The sequence below is a fragment of the Pteronotus mesoamericanus genome, unplaced genomic scaffold, assembly GCF_021234165.1.
Source record: "Pteronotus mesoamericanus isolate MK-2021 breed Mesoamerican mustached bat unplaced genomic scaffold, CSHL_Meso_final contig_246, whole genome shotgun sequence".
In the NCBI taxonomy this organism is placed as follows: domain Eukaryota; kingdom Metazoa; phylum Chordata; class Mammalia; order Chiroptera; family Mormoopidae; genus Pteronotus; species Pteronotus mesoamericanus.
In genome coordinates this window covers 256,523-272,057 of record NW_026555104.1, presented here as the reverse complement: position 1 = coordinate 272,057, position 15,535 = coordinate 256,523, and the positions used below count along the sequence as shown (strand labels likewise).

Here is a 15,535-nt window from a genome sequence, read left to right as displayed (position 1 = left end):
GGCCCAGCAGCCATGGGGTCCCTCCGGGGTCACCTGGCAGGTCAGCATCTTCTGTATGGGTGTGCTTGTGGGGGGAGGTATGTGCTAAGTAGCAGGGCACAAACTGTGGGTACCATGTTGGGGAGGCGGTTTCAGGCTAGGTGTGTGTTTGTGAGTGTGTGTGAACGTGTGCTCACACACATGCACTCCCACGCACACAACGGGGAGAAGGAGCAGCTGGGGGACAGGGTCAGCAGGAATGAGCAGAGTCATCCCCGTGGAAACACGAGTCCCTGGGCGATGATGGTAGGGAGCAGCTGGGCAGCCAGGCCGGGGGCGTGGCCAGCTCTGCCCAATGGCTCTGGCTGCTCCCTGGGCCGCCTTCCCCACCTGTTGATCAAGAGTGAGGAAGTGCCCGCTCTGGCCGGTACAGAGACCCTGCTAGGGTATGTGGGCCCATTGTGAGAAGCCTGCCACCTCCGGTGTAGCTCTGGGCGGCTCTGGGAGGGCTCTGCCTCTGGGTGCCCTGTGGTGGCCGCATGTGACCAGGCTGCAGTGGTCTCCCTGTGCCTGCCTGCTGATGTGGGCCATCCCCCAGGGCCTGGGAGAGGAGTGATCCACTACCTCCCTTCCACAGGAAACAGGCTCAGGACGGCTGGGCAGGGGCCAGCAGAGGCCAAGGGACTGGCTCTGGAGACACAGCCCACACAGTGCTCACAGGCTTCTAAAGCTTCTGGTGGGTGCCCCTTTATTTGCCTGGTTCACACAGGGACTACCAGCCAAAAACAGAGCCTGGGAGCTCTAGCCCTGCCCCCACCACTGAAACTGTCCATCTCCTTGTGCCCGTGACCCTTCATGTGTGTCCTTCTTTTCCATGTTAGCATCTGCAGCCCCCTCCCCCTCAACACACCTTGCATCTTCCTGCCCCATCTCCCCTGCCTGCGCATGGGTTAGATCCCACAGGCCTCATGGGAGGGAGCTGGTGGGACACTCTGCAGGGCCCAGAACCCTTCCTTCTTCCCTCTTGGAGCCTAATATCAAACTTCCTCAAAGCTCAGGACAGGATGCTCTACACCCCCACAGCCTGCCCTTTCTCCAGGCCAGGGAGGACAAATGCAGGCAGATGCACCACATTCTCCTGCCTCATGTCCCTGGCAGACATCACTAATCAATTACAGCTGTCTCTCTGCACTGAGTCTGGCTGCAATCTCGACAGTCTCTGCGTACATCTCCGGGCAGCCAATAATAGCCAGGTCAAGTCAGCTCTCCAGGTGAAATCCATCTGCCATTCCCACTTAAGGCTGATCCCACCAGGACCTCATTGTAGCTCATTCTCTGCACCCACCGGCATATTTCACATCTGACTCCTTTCCACCTCATGTTGGGGTAGAGGCCATGTGGGCATAATAACCTCTTGTGATTTTCTCTGTCCTTGTAGGCTGAAGCTACACAGTTCCCGGAGCTTGGGCCCAGGAGGCATTTGAGGGCACTGGGGAGTTGACCCCAAGTCCCCAAGACCAAAGAGGATCTGGTTGGTTTGCCATCAGTCCTGAGGGCATCCAGCCCCTTGCTGGGGAGAATGTGGTGTGGGGCTCAGGGGTGATGCTCCTGTGCCCAACACCTGTCCAGCAGCAGCGTCCAGGCCTTGCAGGCACACCTCAAAGTCCCAACAGGGCCTGCACCTCTACCTCCCCAGCCTGGCCCGTGGGCGGGGTGGCCACCCAGCACTTGGGGACTGCACGTTACAGCTGCCCGGTTGCCCACCGCCCTCCTGGCCCCTGAGCCCAGGATGCAAGGATGGCTCGCCCGTCTCTGTCCGCCCTGGTGCCTCTGGGCCCCCAGAGCCTGCGCCCCTTCACCCAGGAGTCCCTGGCAGCCATAGAACGGCGGATAGTGGAAGAAGAGGCCAGGCAGCAGAGGAACAAACAGATGGAGATCGAGGAGCCTGAAAGGAAGCCACGAAGCGACCTGGAGGCTGGCAAGAACCTGCCCCTTATCTATGGGGATCCTCCGCCGGAGGTCATCGGCATCCCCTTGGAGGACCTGGACCCCTACTACAGTGACAAGAAGGTCCGGGCCTGGTAGGGTTTCCTCTTCCTGTCTGTCCATCATCCACCTGTCTGCCTGTCCCCAGGCCTCATAGTTCTCTCCCTGCCTCAGACCTTCATCGTGCTCAACAAGGGCAAGGCCATCTTCCGCTTCTCCGCCACGCCTGCTCTCTACCTGCTGAGCCCCTTCAACATCATCAGACGAGGCGCTATCAAGGTGCTCATCCACTCATATCCTGCCTGAGTGGGGCGCGCACAGGCGTGGGGAGAGGTGGGGCGGGGGTAGGGCTAAGCAAAACAGGGTGCTCTGGGAGAGAAGGCCCTCTGCCCACCTCCCCTCCCTACCAGCTCCCTCACTTTCCTTGACCCTCCCCGCAACGCTGTTCAGCATGTTCATCATGATCACCATTTTGACCAACTGCGTGTTCATGACCATGAGTGAGCCGCCTCCTTGGTCCAAGAACGTGGAGTAAGTCTCTCTCTGTCCCCCCTTCCCCCGCCAACCTCCGCCACCCCTACCCCTACCCCCACTGGCCTGGGACACAGACCATCCCAGGTGTCTGCGCTCTGAGGACTGTGTTCCAGGGAGGCATGTACTGTCACTGTCACCATCAACACCTTCAGTCCCCAGGGTGGCACACACGTCACTCTTACCAATGTCCTCAGCCCCAGGGTGGCATATTTCATTTCTGCGCCCCTCCCTCCTGGGAGGCCCATCATCGCCACCCACACCCCTGCCCAGGCATGACACGCCTGGCCCCGGCCGGCCCTCTCCCCGCCAGGTACACCTTCACAGGGATCTACACCTTTGAATCCCTCATCAAGATGCTGTCCCGAGGCTTCTGCATCGACAACTTCACATTCCTCCGGGACCCCTGGAACTGGCTGGACTTCTGCGTCATCTTGATGGCGTGAGCAGGGCCCAGGGTGTCCTGAGGCTGAGGCTGAGCGAGGGGGAGGGGTGAGGGCCAGGCCTCAGGCTGACCCTGCCAGAGGGGTGGGCCGCGGGGGCCTGGGGTCAGGGGTGGTGACGGTGAGCTGTGTGCACACTCCAGGAGACACCATCCCCAGGGTGTGGCTTCGAGGCTCTCCGGCTGCCCCTCCACAGGCCGGGACCAACCACACGCAGCACCCTAAGCCCAATCCCACAGGCCCTCGCCCACTGGGGGAGTGGGCTCCACCCCCACTCCCCCGCAAAGCCCCTGCACTGTCTTTCCCAACTCTCGGGCCCTGAGAGGGAACTCAGGGTGTTGACCTGCTCCCCAGCCCCCTGGGGGAACCCCAGCTTCAAGCGTTCCTGATTTCTACCCTCTCATCTACCTGAGCTCTGACACAGCCTGCCCCCCACCCCCGCCCCCACCAGGTACGTGACAGAATTTGTGGACTTGGGCAACATCTCAGCCCTGAGAACCTTCCGGGTGCTGCGGGCCCTGAAAACCATCACAGTCATCCCAGGTACTGGGCAGGTACAGGGACCCTACCTACACCTGGGTCTACAGGCCTCCTCCCATGCCCAGGCCCAGAACCCAATACTCAAGATCCAAGAGTCAAAAGACTCCAAGGCTGTGTGTGTAAGACACACACCAAAGCCTGGACACAGAGGGGCTCCCATGCCAGAGGGGAGGAGCCCCGGACTGGAGGCGGGGCATCTGAGAGACAGCATAGCAGGGCGGTTACAGCGCAGACTCTGGAGTTCTCGCTTCCACCACTTCCTAACTTTGACCTTGGGCAAGTGGCTTAAGTTGTCTGTGCCTCAGTATCTGTAAAATGTGGATAATAATAGTGCCATGCACTGGGTTGTTATGAGGATTAAATGCTTTAATATCGATAAGGTACTTAGAAGACTGCCTGGGACATTGTGTATGCGTTAAATAAAACAAGCAGACGCAGCAGAGCAGCAACCTCCAGCTGAGATGAAGCGATTAGTGATGGAAAGTCCCAGCCCTGAGGGCTCCACAGGGAACACATTGCTTACCCACTGAGCCAGGAACCCACGAAATTCCAAAGTAATGCATCGAGAAGCAGGAAATAGAGTCCAGATCATCCAGACCCTCAGAAAAGCATGCTGAGAAACTGGAGAAGGTTCATTAAATGAGAGAAAGATGATCTAAAAAAAGATGGAGAAGAGGCTCTGGGAGGAGGGGAAATTGTTCAGTCCTGATGCTAGAAAGCACCTTAGTTCCCCCCTAGACCAAAGCCCTCGTACTGCAGTTTGAGGAGAAGACCCCAAGACATCCTGATAGGGGAAGTGCTTGCTGAGGGCCACCACGCCAAGGCCACAACATCTTTCCTCAGTGCCACACTCACAGCATCCTCAGAGCTCAGGGAAGGGGGTGTTTATCAGAAGGCTGCTGAGCATCTCTTGTCTATGCCAGGATAAGAAGAAGAAATAAACTCATATTGAAGTGAGAGACACTATGATTAGGCCCAAAGGAAGAAATTGTGGCTCTTCCGTAAATGATGGGAATTGGTCCCTGGAATTCCATACGGGTTATTTATGCCTTTGTCCATCCAAAGGGGCAGAATGCAATGATAGTGCAAAGTCAGTCTAGAGCTTCTCAGCGTGAAACCCACTCTTCCTTGGAGGTTAATAAGCATTATAAGGAAAGGGGTTCTGTGGACAAATAAGTTCAGGAAACATGCTATTGAAGTTGGGGGTTTTTTTCTGAAGGACTTCTCAGAACCTTTGATAAGATGATTTGCACAATGACTCTGCAGGAGCAAAATCAGCCTTTCCCAGACGTTGAATCTCCTCTCCACCCTCTCCACCTTCTAAGGGCGCTGCTTGGGAGATTGGTGTTCTATAGAACACACTGGGAATGCTGACCTAGTGAAGTCTTTATAGTCTCCTCTTCTAGCAGCTGAGACTCTGGCCATTTGGAGGCTCCTGATTGAGGATTTGATCAGAGTAAGGGGAGGGGCTAATTTGGGAAGGCTTCAGGGAAGCAGTGTCCCCAGTAAGTCAAGTCTTGATGAGAGGGAGCAGGCCGAGGCTTGGAGAGAGGAGGGAGGGAGCCGCCACCCTGGGCTGCCTGCTCCCCCATCCATACCCCTCCCCACCCTCTGGTCAGGGCTGAAGACGATCGTGGGGGCCCTGATCCAGTCGGTGAAGAAGCTATCGGATGTGATGATCCTCACCGTCTTCTGCCTGAGTGTCTTTGCCCTGGTGGGGCTGCAGCTTTTCATGGGAAATCTGCGACAGAAGTGTGTGCGCTGGCCCCCGCCCTTCAACGACACCAACACCACGTGGTACAACAATGACATGTGGTATGATAATAACACATGGTACAACAATGATACATGGTACCACAATGATACGTGGTATGGCAATGACACCTGGAACAGCCAGGAGGGCAGGGCCAGCAACTACACCTTTGACTGGGATGCTTACATCAGTGACGAAGGTAAGAACGGGCGCTGGAAGGCCAGCAGGGCCGGTCCTGGCCCCGAGGTCAGCCCCCTGTGAGGTAAATAGCATGGGGAGGACCTGAGCTTAAATCTGTCACTTACCACTTGGATAACCTCTGACAAGTCACTTGATATCCCTGACCCTCAGAATCCTCACCGGTAAAACTGAGATGACAACATCTTTCTCAAAGGGTTAATGTGACAACAAATGCCAAATTACTTTGAGAATCCCGAAGCTTCCACTATAAAAAACAATAGTCCATATTCCCTATTCCTGAACGTAGGCACTCCCTGGGAGGGCCATCACCAGGCACCCACACACCCACACCCATGTTCACAAACACTTCACAGGCACCCACACACCACATCCTGTCCACACACAGTTCACAGGCACACGCTCTCACATGGCCACTGCTAGTCTACCCAGTGCCATCTGGCAAATTAGAAAAAGGTACCCTTTCTTCACCCTGGTGCCCTGGAGTGTAGCCTCCCCCGGCCCCCAGTCTCAGCCCTTAGTCAGGGGCCCTGCACAGGGACTTGGAAGCCCCATGCACATGCATACGCGTCCTTCCCGTCCCTCTGTGCCCTTGCTGTGTTCCGACTGCACAACCACACGAGACACTGAGCTGACATCACTGGAGCTGAGCTCCCTGCAGTGAATCCAGCCAGAGACCTGAGGACCTGGGGCTGCCCATAAAGGAGAGGTGGGGCACCCAGGGAGCATCTATTTGGTGTGGTCCACACAGATGTATCCACAAGTGTGCAGTGGGTACACATGCCCACAGCATGTCCATGTGGTAACGTGTTTCCTTTGTGGCCTCTGACTCCCAAAGGGAACTTCTATTACCTGGAGGGTGCTCTTGACGCCCTGCTCTGTGGGAACAGCAGTGACGCTGGGTGAGTGATGCTGGGCCATGGGAAGAGGTGCCCCAGGGGTGTTGGAAAATGGGGGCTGGTCGGGGCCGAGGACCTCGGATGGACGGGAATGTAAGGGAAATCTATGGACCTGGATGGAATACTCTCCTGTTTTGGGGACCCAAACAGGACTGAAGGATTTTTCCTTTGGGGATCCCCTATTCCCCCCAGTTGGTGCTCTCATCCCTCCCTAAAAGCAGCCCCCATTCTATCCCCAGGCAGTGCCCCGAGGGTTACACATGCATGAAGGCTGGACGGAACCCCAACTATGGCTACACCAGCTATGACACCTTCAGCTGGGCCTTCCTGGCTCTCTTCCGCCTCATGACACAGGACTATTGGGAGAACCTCTTCCAGCTGGTACAGCTGCCCCCACCCTGCTCTTTTGCCTGAAAACCACCACCTTTCATTCCCGCAGCCTCTACCTCACCTGGCGGGGCCCCCAGCAGGGCTATCTCATCTGTGGCATCCTCCAGGTGTCCCTACATACAGAATCTTAAGAGCCCTTCAGCACCGGGCACCTGCCCAGATCTGAGACACAGCCTCTTCTTCCTTCTCCACCTCTGCTGAGGCCTGGGCCTGGCACAGACCCCCAGGCCTCACTGCAACCAGCAGGGCAGCTTACAAATTCAACTCTATCCAGACACAGTTATTTAGCTTCTACTCTTTGCAGATCAGGCAGGCTGAGTCTGAAGCAACAGTGCCTTCTGGTCCATGGTGATGTTTCTAATACTGATATATGAATGAATATAGTACTACTACCTGTCGAGCTCTTACTAGATGCCCCGCACCTTTGCAAAGCTAGGATTCAAGCTGACCCTAAAGATCATGTTCACCATTTTTTACCCTGGCTCTCTGATCCCAAGATGTCTGACTGGGGTCCTCAGGGTGCTCTGAGCCAGAAGACAAGGAAAGTGCAGGTCCCAGGTATACATTTGGGAGCTCCCCAGAGTGTGGTCTAGCCTGCAAAGATGGCCATGCCCTGCCTCAAATCCCCAGGTTCTGTGAGGGATCCTTCTGTTTACCTACCTGGGCAATGGTAGGTGTGCGGGGAGCGGCGGTGGGTGAGAGCAGGCAGGGTGCCATGTGATACTTCCTGTCCTGCCCCTGCTTCCAGACCCTCCGCGCAGCTGGCAAGACCTACATGATCTTCTTCGTCGTCATCATCTTCCTGGGCTCTTTTTACCTCATCAATCTGATCCTGGCGGTGGTGGCCATGGCTTACGCCGAGCAGAATGAGGCCACCCTGGCTGAGGATCAGGAGCGAGAAGAGGAGTTTCAGCAAATGCTGGAGAAAGTGAAAAAGCATCAGGAGGAAATGGAGAAGGTCTGGGCTCAGAGAGAGGAGGCCAAGGACCCAGGGGTTTGCCCGCCCCTCGGCCAGGGCTCTCCTGGGCCGGCTGAGGGTGGGGGAGAGCGTGGGGCCAGGCCTGTGAGGCAGGGAGAGCAGAGGGCCCAGGCTGAGGGCTTTGGTCGGATGGGAGATATCCAGGCAGGAAAGAGCATTTCACAGCTCCATGCCTCAGTTTCCCCCTACTATGCGTAACAAGGAATCTGCACTAGTTAAAACAGAAGTAGGCTTCTAGCTTAAATATCTATGCTATTGTGGTTCTTTCTGGGCAGACTATGGGTCCATGTCAAGAGAGGGGTGGGGCCTGATGAGGCTCCAGGGAGCAGTGCCCACTTTCTCACCATCTCATGAAGTGCAGGCTCAGTTAAGACTTCAGAGAGTGGAGAGTCTTCCAGGATGAGTGTCCTTAGTCACGTTGGACCACCACTGCACAGAGGGGGCCCCATTCTAAAGGATTCATGAGGAAGCTATGAAAGTCAAGTAGTCCATCTTCCTGGCTCAGAAATGATCTGCATGTCTATCACTCTGCTGTCCACAGGCCAAGGCTGCCCAGGCTCTGGAAGATGGGGAGGCAGATGGTGACCCAGCTCATGGCAAAGACTGCAATGGCAGCCTGGACACATCGCCGGGGGAGAAGGGGCTCCCAAGGCCAAGCTGCAGTGCAGAAAGCGGCATCTCGGAAGCTATGGAAGGTGAGTGCCTGGCACCCCATAGCTGTCCTCCACTGTGTGCCCTGCCCATCAGGCCGTGGGCTACTGGGGAGGTGCAGGTGGGGCTGGCTGGGCCTAGCTTCAGGAGGACAGTAACTTAATATTGGCATCGAAGAAATGGCCATGATAAATATAGTCCTGGCTTAACCTGCCCCAGTTCTGGCTGCAAGGCCAGGCTGCTAGGGGAACTGGGGGCTTCCGGGAGGGCCTTGGGGGCTGCCAGGGTAACAGGGGACAGGATAATAATACTAACCAGGAAGGCCCAATGTTCCGGAAACTGGAGATCTTGCTCCTCAAATGTCTTCCGTGTAAAAGTTAAATGCCAACGGTCAGACTGAGCAGGGAGAGCCACAGACTCCCTCAAATCCCCATACTGCTCCCCAAGTCTCAGGAGGAGGATAAGGATGAGGCAGTGAAGAGAGGGCAGACAGATGCATACAGATCATTGGATGGATGGATGGATGATAGATGGACAGATGAATGGGCTGAAAGATTAATGAATGGGAAGAAACATGAGTATATGTATGGATGGATGAGAGGGAGGGAGGGAAGGAAAGAGAGAGGGAAGGAGAGAAGGAAAGAAGAAAATCTGTCATAGAAGAGACGTGGCCCCTTTCCCAGGCCACTTGCCTAGAGGACTTTGCAAACCTCTGGAGGGCACTATCTCACCTGACCTTTTATGACAGGCATCCAGGTATCTGACTGCCCTGCCAGAGAATGGCCCAGGGAATGCTGGGCAGAGCTGACTGAGATCATTCAACACTGCCCTTGCTGGGGTGGTTGTGAGAAGTTTTGGCAGTAGCACCTACAATAGCACCCAGGTTGGGGGTAGGGGGTGGGGGGTGGGGGTTATGGCCAGACTGTAATGTGCAGCCTTTGAGAGCGGTCCCCTTTCCTCCTCTATTAGATGGGAGGCACTAATATCACTTACCTTATAAATTTTTGGTGGGAGTTAAATGAGAGCATGCCTAGACTGAGGCCTCCCACAGGCCTGGAGGAGGAGCAGCTTCATCCATGGGCCTTGCAGAGCCCCAGGGCTTTAGGGTTGTGGTGGCAAGAACAGGGTGATATTTCCAGAAAGCCACTCTGGTGGGAAATGATGGAATGGCTGGGGACAGTCTGGAGGAGCCCACATTACTGCCAAATTGAGACAGACCCCACAGGGGGATCCCAGCCTGCTCCCCAGTGGCATTGGCCAGCAACAACAAATGGAACTGGGACCCAGCCTCCAGCTGTGAACTCCCACCATTCCCAGGGTGTGGGATTGTCGTGGCCTTGGGCCGCTGACAAGGGTGGGAGTTGCTGAGGGGCAGGGCTTTGTGGGGTATGTCAAGAAGGGAAAGCTTGAAGTTGCACACTGCAAGAAGGGCTGTGGGGTAAACGTGGCTAAGGGGTGGGTCTTTGGGAGGCAGGGTCTAGAGGGGCTTGTCTTGAGGGCGATACACTAAGAGGTGGGGCTTGGAGTAGGTGACACAGAGGGGTGGGGTTTGAGATGTGGCAATCTAAGGGGCAGGCCTTGGAAGGGGTCCCAAAGACCTTGGTGGAGGAAGATAGCACCTGAGAGGGAGATCTTCATCATGTGTCTGCTTCCACCCTACCCCCAGAGCTAGAAGAGGCCCACCAGAAGTGCCCACCGTGGTGGTACAAGTGGGCCCACAAACTCCTCATATGGAACTGCTGTGCCCCATGGGTGAAGTTCAAGAACATCATCCACCTGATCGTCATGGACCCCTTCGTGGACCTGGGCATCACCATCTGCATTGTGCTCAACACCCTCTTCATGGCCATGGAACATTACCCCATGACGGAGTACTTTGACCACGTGCTCACTGTGGGCAACCTGGTAGGGAAGGGACAAGGGAGAGGCGGTCATTTCCAGGCAGGACAGGGGAGAAGACACAGGGCCCAAGGAGGCCCTCTGGGCTATGTGGAAATATGGGGCACTATTGGGCAGCATTTGCAGACAGACTGGGGTTATTTTCCAAATATATGGGGGCGGGGCATGAGTTGATGTACCGGGGAGGTACATGGGGTGATCCATGGGATATGGTATTTGGGTTTCAAGATAGTTGAGGACAGAGAGTGGGAGTGAGGTGCTAGAATCTTAAGATTGGGCTCAGGGGATCTGGAGTCCAGGCCATGCCCTGGATGCAAAGATGGGAGAGTTTGGGCATGGAGGTGGGGCTGGGGGGCAGGGAGGGGGCGGTGGGGAGGGGCTGGATGACAAGTCTCTCCACCTTTAGAGGTTGCTGTGGGTCTAAGAGGGACTAAAGGACCTGGAAGGGGGGCACATAGCCACGGGCACCCAGGCCCAAGGAGGTTTAGCTCAGCCTGGAGGCCCCAAGGCATAGTCCTCCAACCCTCAGCCCCCTGCCAGCTACCCTTTGAGTGGTGCGGGTGTGGCCAGGCGTGCTCCCTGCTCCAGCCCTTCCTGCTCCACTATTGTTGACACACACTGATCCGCTGGCTTATCCCTACCCATTAGGAGCATTATCACCTCATTGCCAGCCCTGGTGGAGCCTAACAAAGGGAAGAAGCCGCCTCCTCTAGCCCCACCCTTCCCAGTTCCCCTCAAATTTTTCCAGTATAGCAAGTGGGTGAGGTACTCCCCTCACCCCCCAGGGTCAGGGAGGCCTAGGGAGAGTAAGATTTGAGGCCTGGGACAGGACGAGGACTGGGTAGGTAGCAATGGAACACGACCCTGGACCCCGAGGCTATGAGGCAGGTGGGCCTGCTCCATGGTGATGCCCAAGGCAGCCATGACCAGGCCAGGCTGCAGGGGCCTGGGCCTGCTTTGGACTTGGCGCAGCTGCTGGGGTGTACGTGATGGGGCCGGCCCGCCGCCTGCCGATCCCCTGACCACATTCTGCTGCTGCCTGGGCACCTGCTATAGCCAGGGACAGCTCCTGGGCGGGGCGCAGCATGTGCCAGGGCAGGCTGTAGACCCAGGGCAGCTGGTGCCCAGCAGGAGGGGGGCCGTGCCCAGGGAGTTTTCAGGGACTTGCAGCCCTCAGTCTCCCTATCAAGGGTTGGGTGGGGGGCGGGGGCACAGTTCTGACCTTCTCATTGTTCCTGACATTGCCCCCTTTTGGCCGCTGCCCTAGACTTCCAAGGCCACCACTATTTGCCAAGTCCTGGGATCCCTGCCAGTGAGGGTAGAGAGGCTGTAGGGTAGGAGACTGAATCAAGCAGGTTTGAGACCTGACTCATTCCCACGTGGGCAGCATGGCCAAGACCTTCCCGCTAGCCTCTCTGAGCCTCTCTGGTTCTTTTCTCTGAGAGCCCCTTCCAACTACATAGAAATCGGCACACTAATGAGGTTGTATTGGGAACCACAAAGTGCTCTGTGAGTGTTAAATACTATCATGCGTGTATACCCCAAGAAATTAAGGGTTGGCCCATGGTCACATGGCCATAAACGGGTGGGCCCAGGTCTCTGGGTGGCCCCCATCTACCCTGTGGAATGGCCACTCACTCCTCACTCACCTACACGCATGTGGGCCGCGGGTACCACAACCTGCCCCCTCAGGGTTCTGGCCCCCACAGGCTCTGCCAGGCGGTGGGAGCTGGGTAGGAGACTCCCAAGGCCCCCTGTTCCCTGAGGCTCTGACGGGGACGGCACCCCACCCCACAGGTCTTCACGGGCATCTTCACAGCAGAGATGGTACTGAAGCTCATCGCCATGGACCCCTACGAGTACTTCCAGCAGGGCTGGAACGTCTTTGACAGTATCATCGTCACCCTCAGCCTGGTGGAGCTGGGCCTGGCCAACGTGCAGGGGCTGTCCGTGCTCCGCTCCTTCCGTCTGGTCCGTGAGCCCCGGGGCCAGGGCTGAGGAGGGGCAGGCTGGGAGAAAGGGAGCCCTCTCCCCTATCACACAGGGTCGCTAGGGGCCAAAATAACACCCCCAGGAGCTCGACCCTTTAGTGAACTTGGGTGGCTATGGAACGGGAGCTTTGGCCTGTACTCTCCACCTGAGAGTTGAGGCTTGGGTAGCTCTGTAGTAGTGGAATTGGAACACTGAATTAGTGTCCTTTCTACAACCCTATAGAAGTACTTTTTTTTTTTTTTAAGCTTTATTATGGGATCTTTCATGCATTCACAAAAACATAAAGTATAATAAACCTCTGTGTACCTATCACCCAGCTTCAACAGCCATCAATAGTCTAATGTTCTTGTTTCACCTATACCCCCACTTTTTGTTTGGGGGGGAATATGTTAAAGCAAATTCTGACATTTAATTTCACTTGTAAATAATTTTTCTGTATCTTTAACAGGTAAGGACTTCTTTTTTCTTTTGAACACATGAAGAGTATGGGGTGGTAGGATATAAGTGTTCCCATTTGGCAGAGAGGCACACTGAGGCCTCTGATCACTCAGAGGATGGGAAATCCCCGAGATGATTTTCTCTCCTAAGGATGGGGTTCCCTCGGTTGGGCCAGGGGTCCCTGGGCCTCATTCGCCCCTGCCTTCCTCCCACCTGGCAGCTGCGGGTCTTCAAGCTGGCCAAGTCGTGGCCCACACTGAACATGCTCATCAAGATCATCGGCAACTCGGTGGGGGCGCTGGGCAACCTGACGCTGGTGCTCGCCATCATCGTGTTCATCTTCGCCGTGGTGGGCATGCAGCTGTTCGGCAAGAGCTACAAGGAGTGTGTGTGCAAGATCTCCTCGGACTGCAGCCTGCCCCGCTGGCACATGCACGACTTCTTCCACTCCTTCCTCATCGTCTTCCGCATCCTCTGTGGGGAGTGGATCGAGACCATGTGGGACTGCATGGAGGTGGCCGGCCAGCCCATGTGCCTCACCGTCTTCCTCATGGTCATGGTCATCGGCAACCTGGTGGTGAGTGAGGCCAGCTGGGTGGCTCCCCAACCCTTGCCCAGGAAATCCAAGTGTCCAAGACATGGCCCATTCCTTGATTTCTTTATTTCCTTTAGATCGAGCTTTTGTTCGAAGGCCCTTTTCCTGTGAGGTTTACCTGTATGAAATCACTGATACATGCCCCTTGGGCCCCCCAAAATGGCAATGTTTTTTCTTTTAATTTTATTTTTCAATTACAGTTTATATTCAATATTCTTTTTGTTAGTTTCAGGTGTACAGCACAGTGGTTAGATAAGCATATACTTTACAAAGCGTCCCCCGCCCCCGATATTTCCAGTGCCCACCTGGCACCGCACACACTACAATGTCACTGACTACATTCCCTGTGCTGTACTTTCCATCCCCATGACTGTTTTGTACCTGCCAGGGACCGTTTAATCCCTTCACCTCTTCCACCCAGCCCCCTAATCCCTTTCCCTCTGGCAACCATCAGTCTGTTCTTTGTACCTATGAGCCTGTTTCAATTTTGTTTATTTTATTCTTCAGATTCCACATAGAAATGGAATCGTACGGTCGTTGTTTTTCTCTGACTTATTTCACTTAGCATAACACACACTAGGTCCATCCGTGCTATTGCAAACAGTAAGTTGTTTTTATTAATGGCTGAGGAATATTCTATAGTATATACAGGGTGGGACAAGAGTAGGTTTACAGCTTTTTGTATGGAAAATAATACAATAATTTACAGAAAATGCTCTAAGAATAAACCCTGTTTCACATACTCACTACTGTAAACCTACTTTTGCTCCACCCTGTACCTACCACGACTTTTTTCTCCGCTCATCTGTTGCTGGACACTTCGGTTGCTTCCATAGCCTGGCTGTTGTAAGGAACACAGCAATGACCAGAGGAGTCATTGTGTATATTCTTTGACATTAGTGTTTTGGGCTTCTTCAGATACACACCCAGAAGCAGAATTGCTGGGTCATAGGCAGTTCCATTTTTAATTTTTTAAGGACCCTACACTGTTTTCCACAGCGGCTGCGCCAATCTACATTCCAGCCAAGAGTGCACGAGGGTTCCCTTTTCTCCACATCCTCGCCAACACTTGTTGTTTTTGTATTTATGGATAGCCACTCTGGCAGGTGTGAAGTGATAGCTCATTAGTGGTTTTCATTTGCATTTCTCTGATAATTAGTGACATTGAGCATCTTTTCATACGTCTGTTGACCATCTGTGTGTCCTCTGGAGCAGTGTCTAATAGGTTCTCTGCATTGGTTTTATTTTTGGTGGTGGTGAGTTGTATGATTCTCTATACATTTTGGACATGAACCCCTTATATGATGTATCATTGACAAATACCTTGTTCTACTTAGTAGGTTGTCTTTTTGTTTTGTTAATGGTTTCTTTTGCTGTGCAAACCCTTTTTAGTTTGATGTAGTCCCATTTGTTTATTTTTTCTTTTGTTTCCCTCAAAATGGCATTGTGTGTGTGTGTGTGTGTGTGTGTGTGTGTGTGTGTGTGGTTTAATCCAATGGTTGTCCAAGCTTAACCTGCTTGATAGTTACTTGAGAGTTTTGTAGAATCCAGGTCTGGCCCCCGCCCCCACCCTGCTGCAGCCTGATTCGGCGGCTCTGGGCTGCGGCCTGGGGAGCATGATGCTGCTGCCCCTGGCCCAAGGACGGCACTGAGAAGGGCTGTTGAAACCTAGTGTTTTGGATAAAGTAACATAATAACTGGAATCTGACTAATCGAAGTTCCAGTTCCAGTGCCTTTGTCATCTGCAGGACCTTGAACCAATTACTGCTTTCTGGTTGGCTGGTTCTCTACATGAAAGAGAAGTAGGTACCTTATCGGGTGACTGGGACGGGCGACCATGAGAGTGTGCTAGAAGGCACAGCGTGGAGTTGGTATCCGAAGCTCTGGGGCCTCTTTTCCATTTCCCATCCTCTCACCCTCCTCTGCACCTAGGAATCAGGCCCCGGGCATTGGAGAGTCCAGAGCTGGCACGCACTGCATCCATCCTGCCATCCTCTCTGTGGCCCGGGGCTTGGCATGCGGGCGGGTGCAGAGGAGGGGTGCAGGGGACGAAGAGGACCAGGCTGCGGGGCTGCGGTCCAGCTGACCAGCATTTCTGTGGCTAGGGCCTGGCAGGCATCCATCCTCACCCTGCCGACCCCAGCTCCTCCCCTTCTCTGGGTGGGGTGGGGTCAGGCCTACTAGGAGGGCTGTGCCCAGTTGCCCCCTGCAGTGGCAGGCGCTGCCTTGGGCAATGGGGTGGGAAGACGCACGTCCCCAAGT

General features: G+C 54.9%; 1 protein-coding gene across 1 annotated transcript in view; it reads left to right on the top strand.

Annotated features, from left to right (window-relative positions):
* SCN4A (sodium voltage-gated channel alpha subunit 4) overlaps window positions 1–15,535 on the top strand; it is a 41,797-nt gene that overhangs the window by 13,143 nt on the left and 13,119 nt on the right. The window contains exons 2-15 of the mRNA XM_054573015.1: window positions 617–715; window positions 1,418–2,049; window positions 2,140–2,258; window positions 2,407–2,496; window positions 2,810–2,938; window positions 3,391–3,482; window positions 5,099–5,431; window positions 6,269–6,332; window positions 6,569–6,710; window positions 7,468–7,677; window positions 8,240–8,393; window positions 10,016–10,254; window positions 12,046–12,219; window positions 12,899–13,255. Of these exons, the coding sequence (XP_054428990.1) occupies window positions 1,777–2,049; window positions 2,140–2,258; window positions 2,407–2,496; window positions 2,810–2,938; window positions 3,391–3,482; window positions 5,099–5,431; window positions 6,269–6,332; window positions 6,569–6,710; window positions 7,468–7,677; window positions 8,240–8,393; window positions 10,016–10,254; window positions 12,046–12,219; window positions 12,899–13,255 (2,376 nt within the window). The 5' untranslated portion in view covers window positions 617–715; window positions 1,418–1,776. The remainder of the gene's footprint in view (window positions 1–616; window positions 716–1,417; window positions 2,050–2,139; window positions 2,259–2,406; window positions 2,497–2,809; window positions 2,939–3,390; window positions 3,483–5,098; window positions 5,432–6,268; window positions 6,333–6,568; window positions 6,711–7,467; window positions 7,678–8,239; window positions 8,394–10,015; window positions 10,255–12,045; window positions 12,220–12,898; window positions 13,256–15,535) is intronic.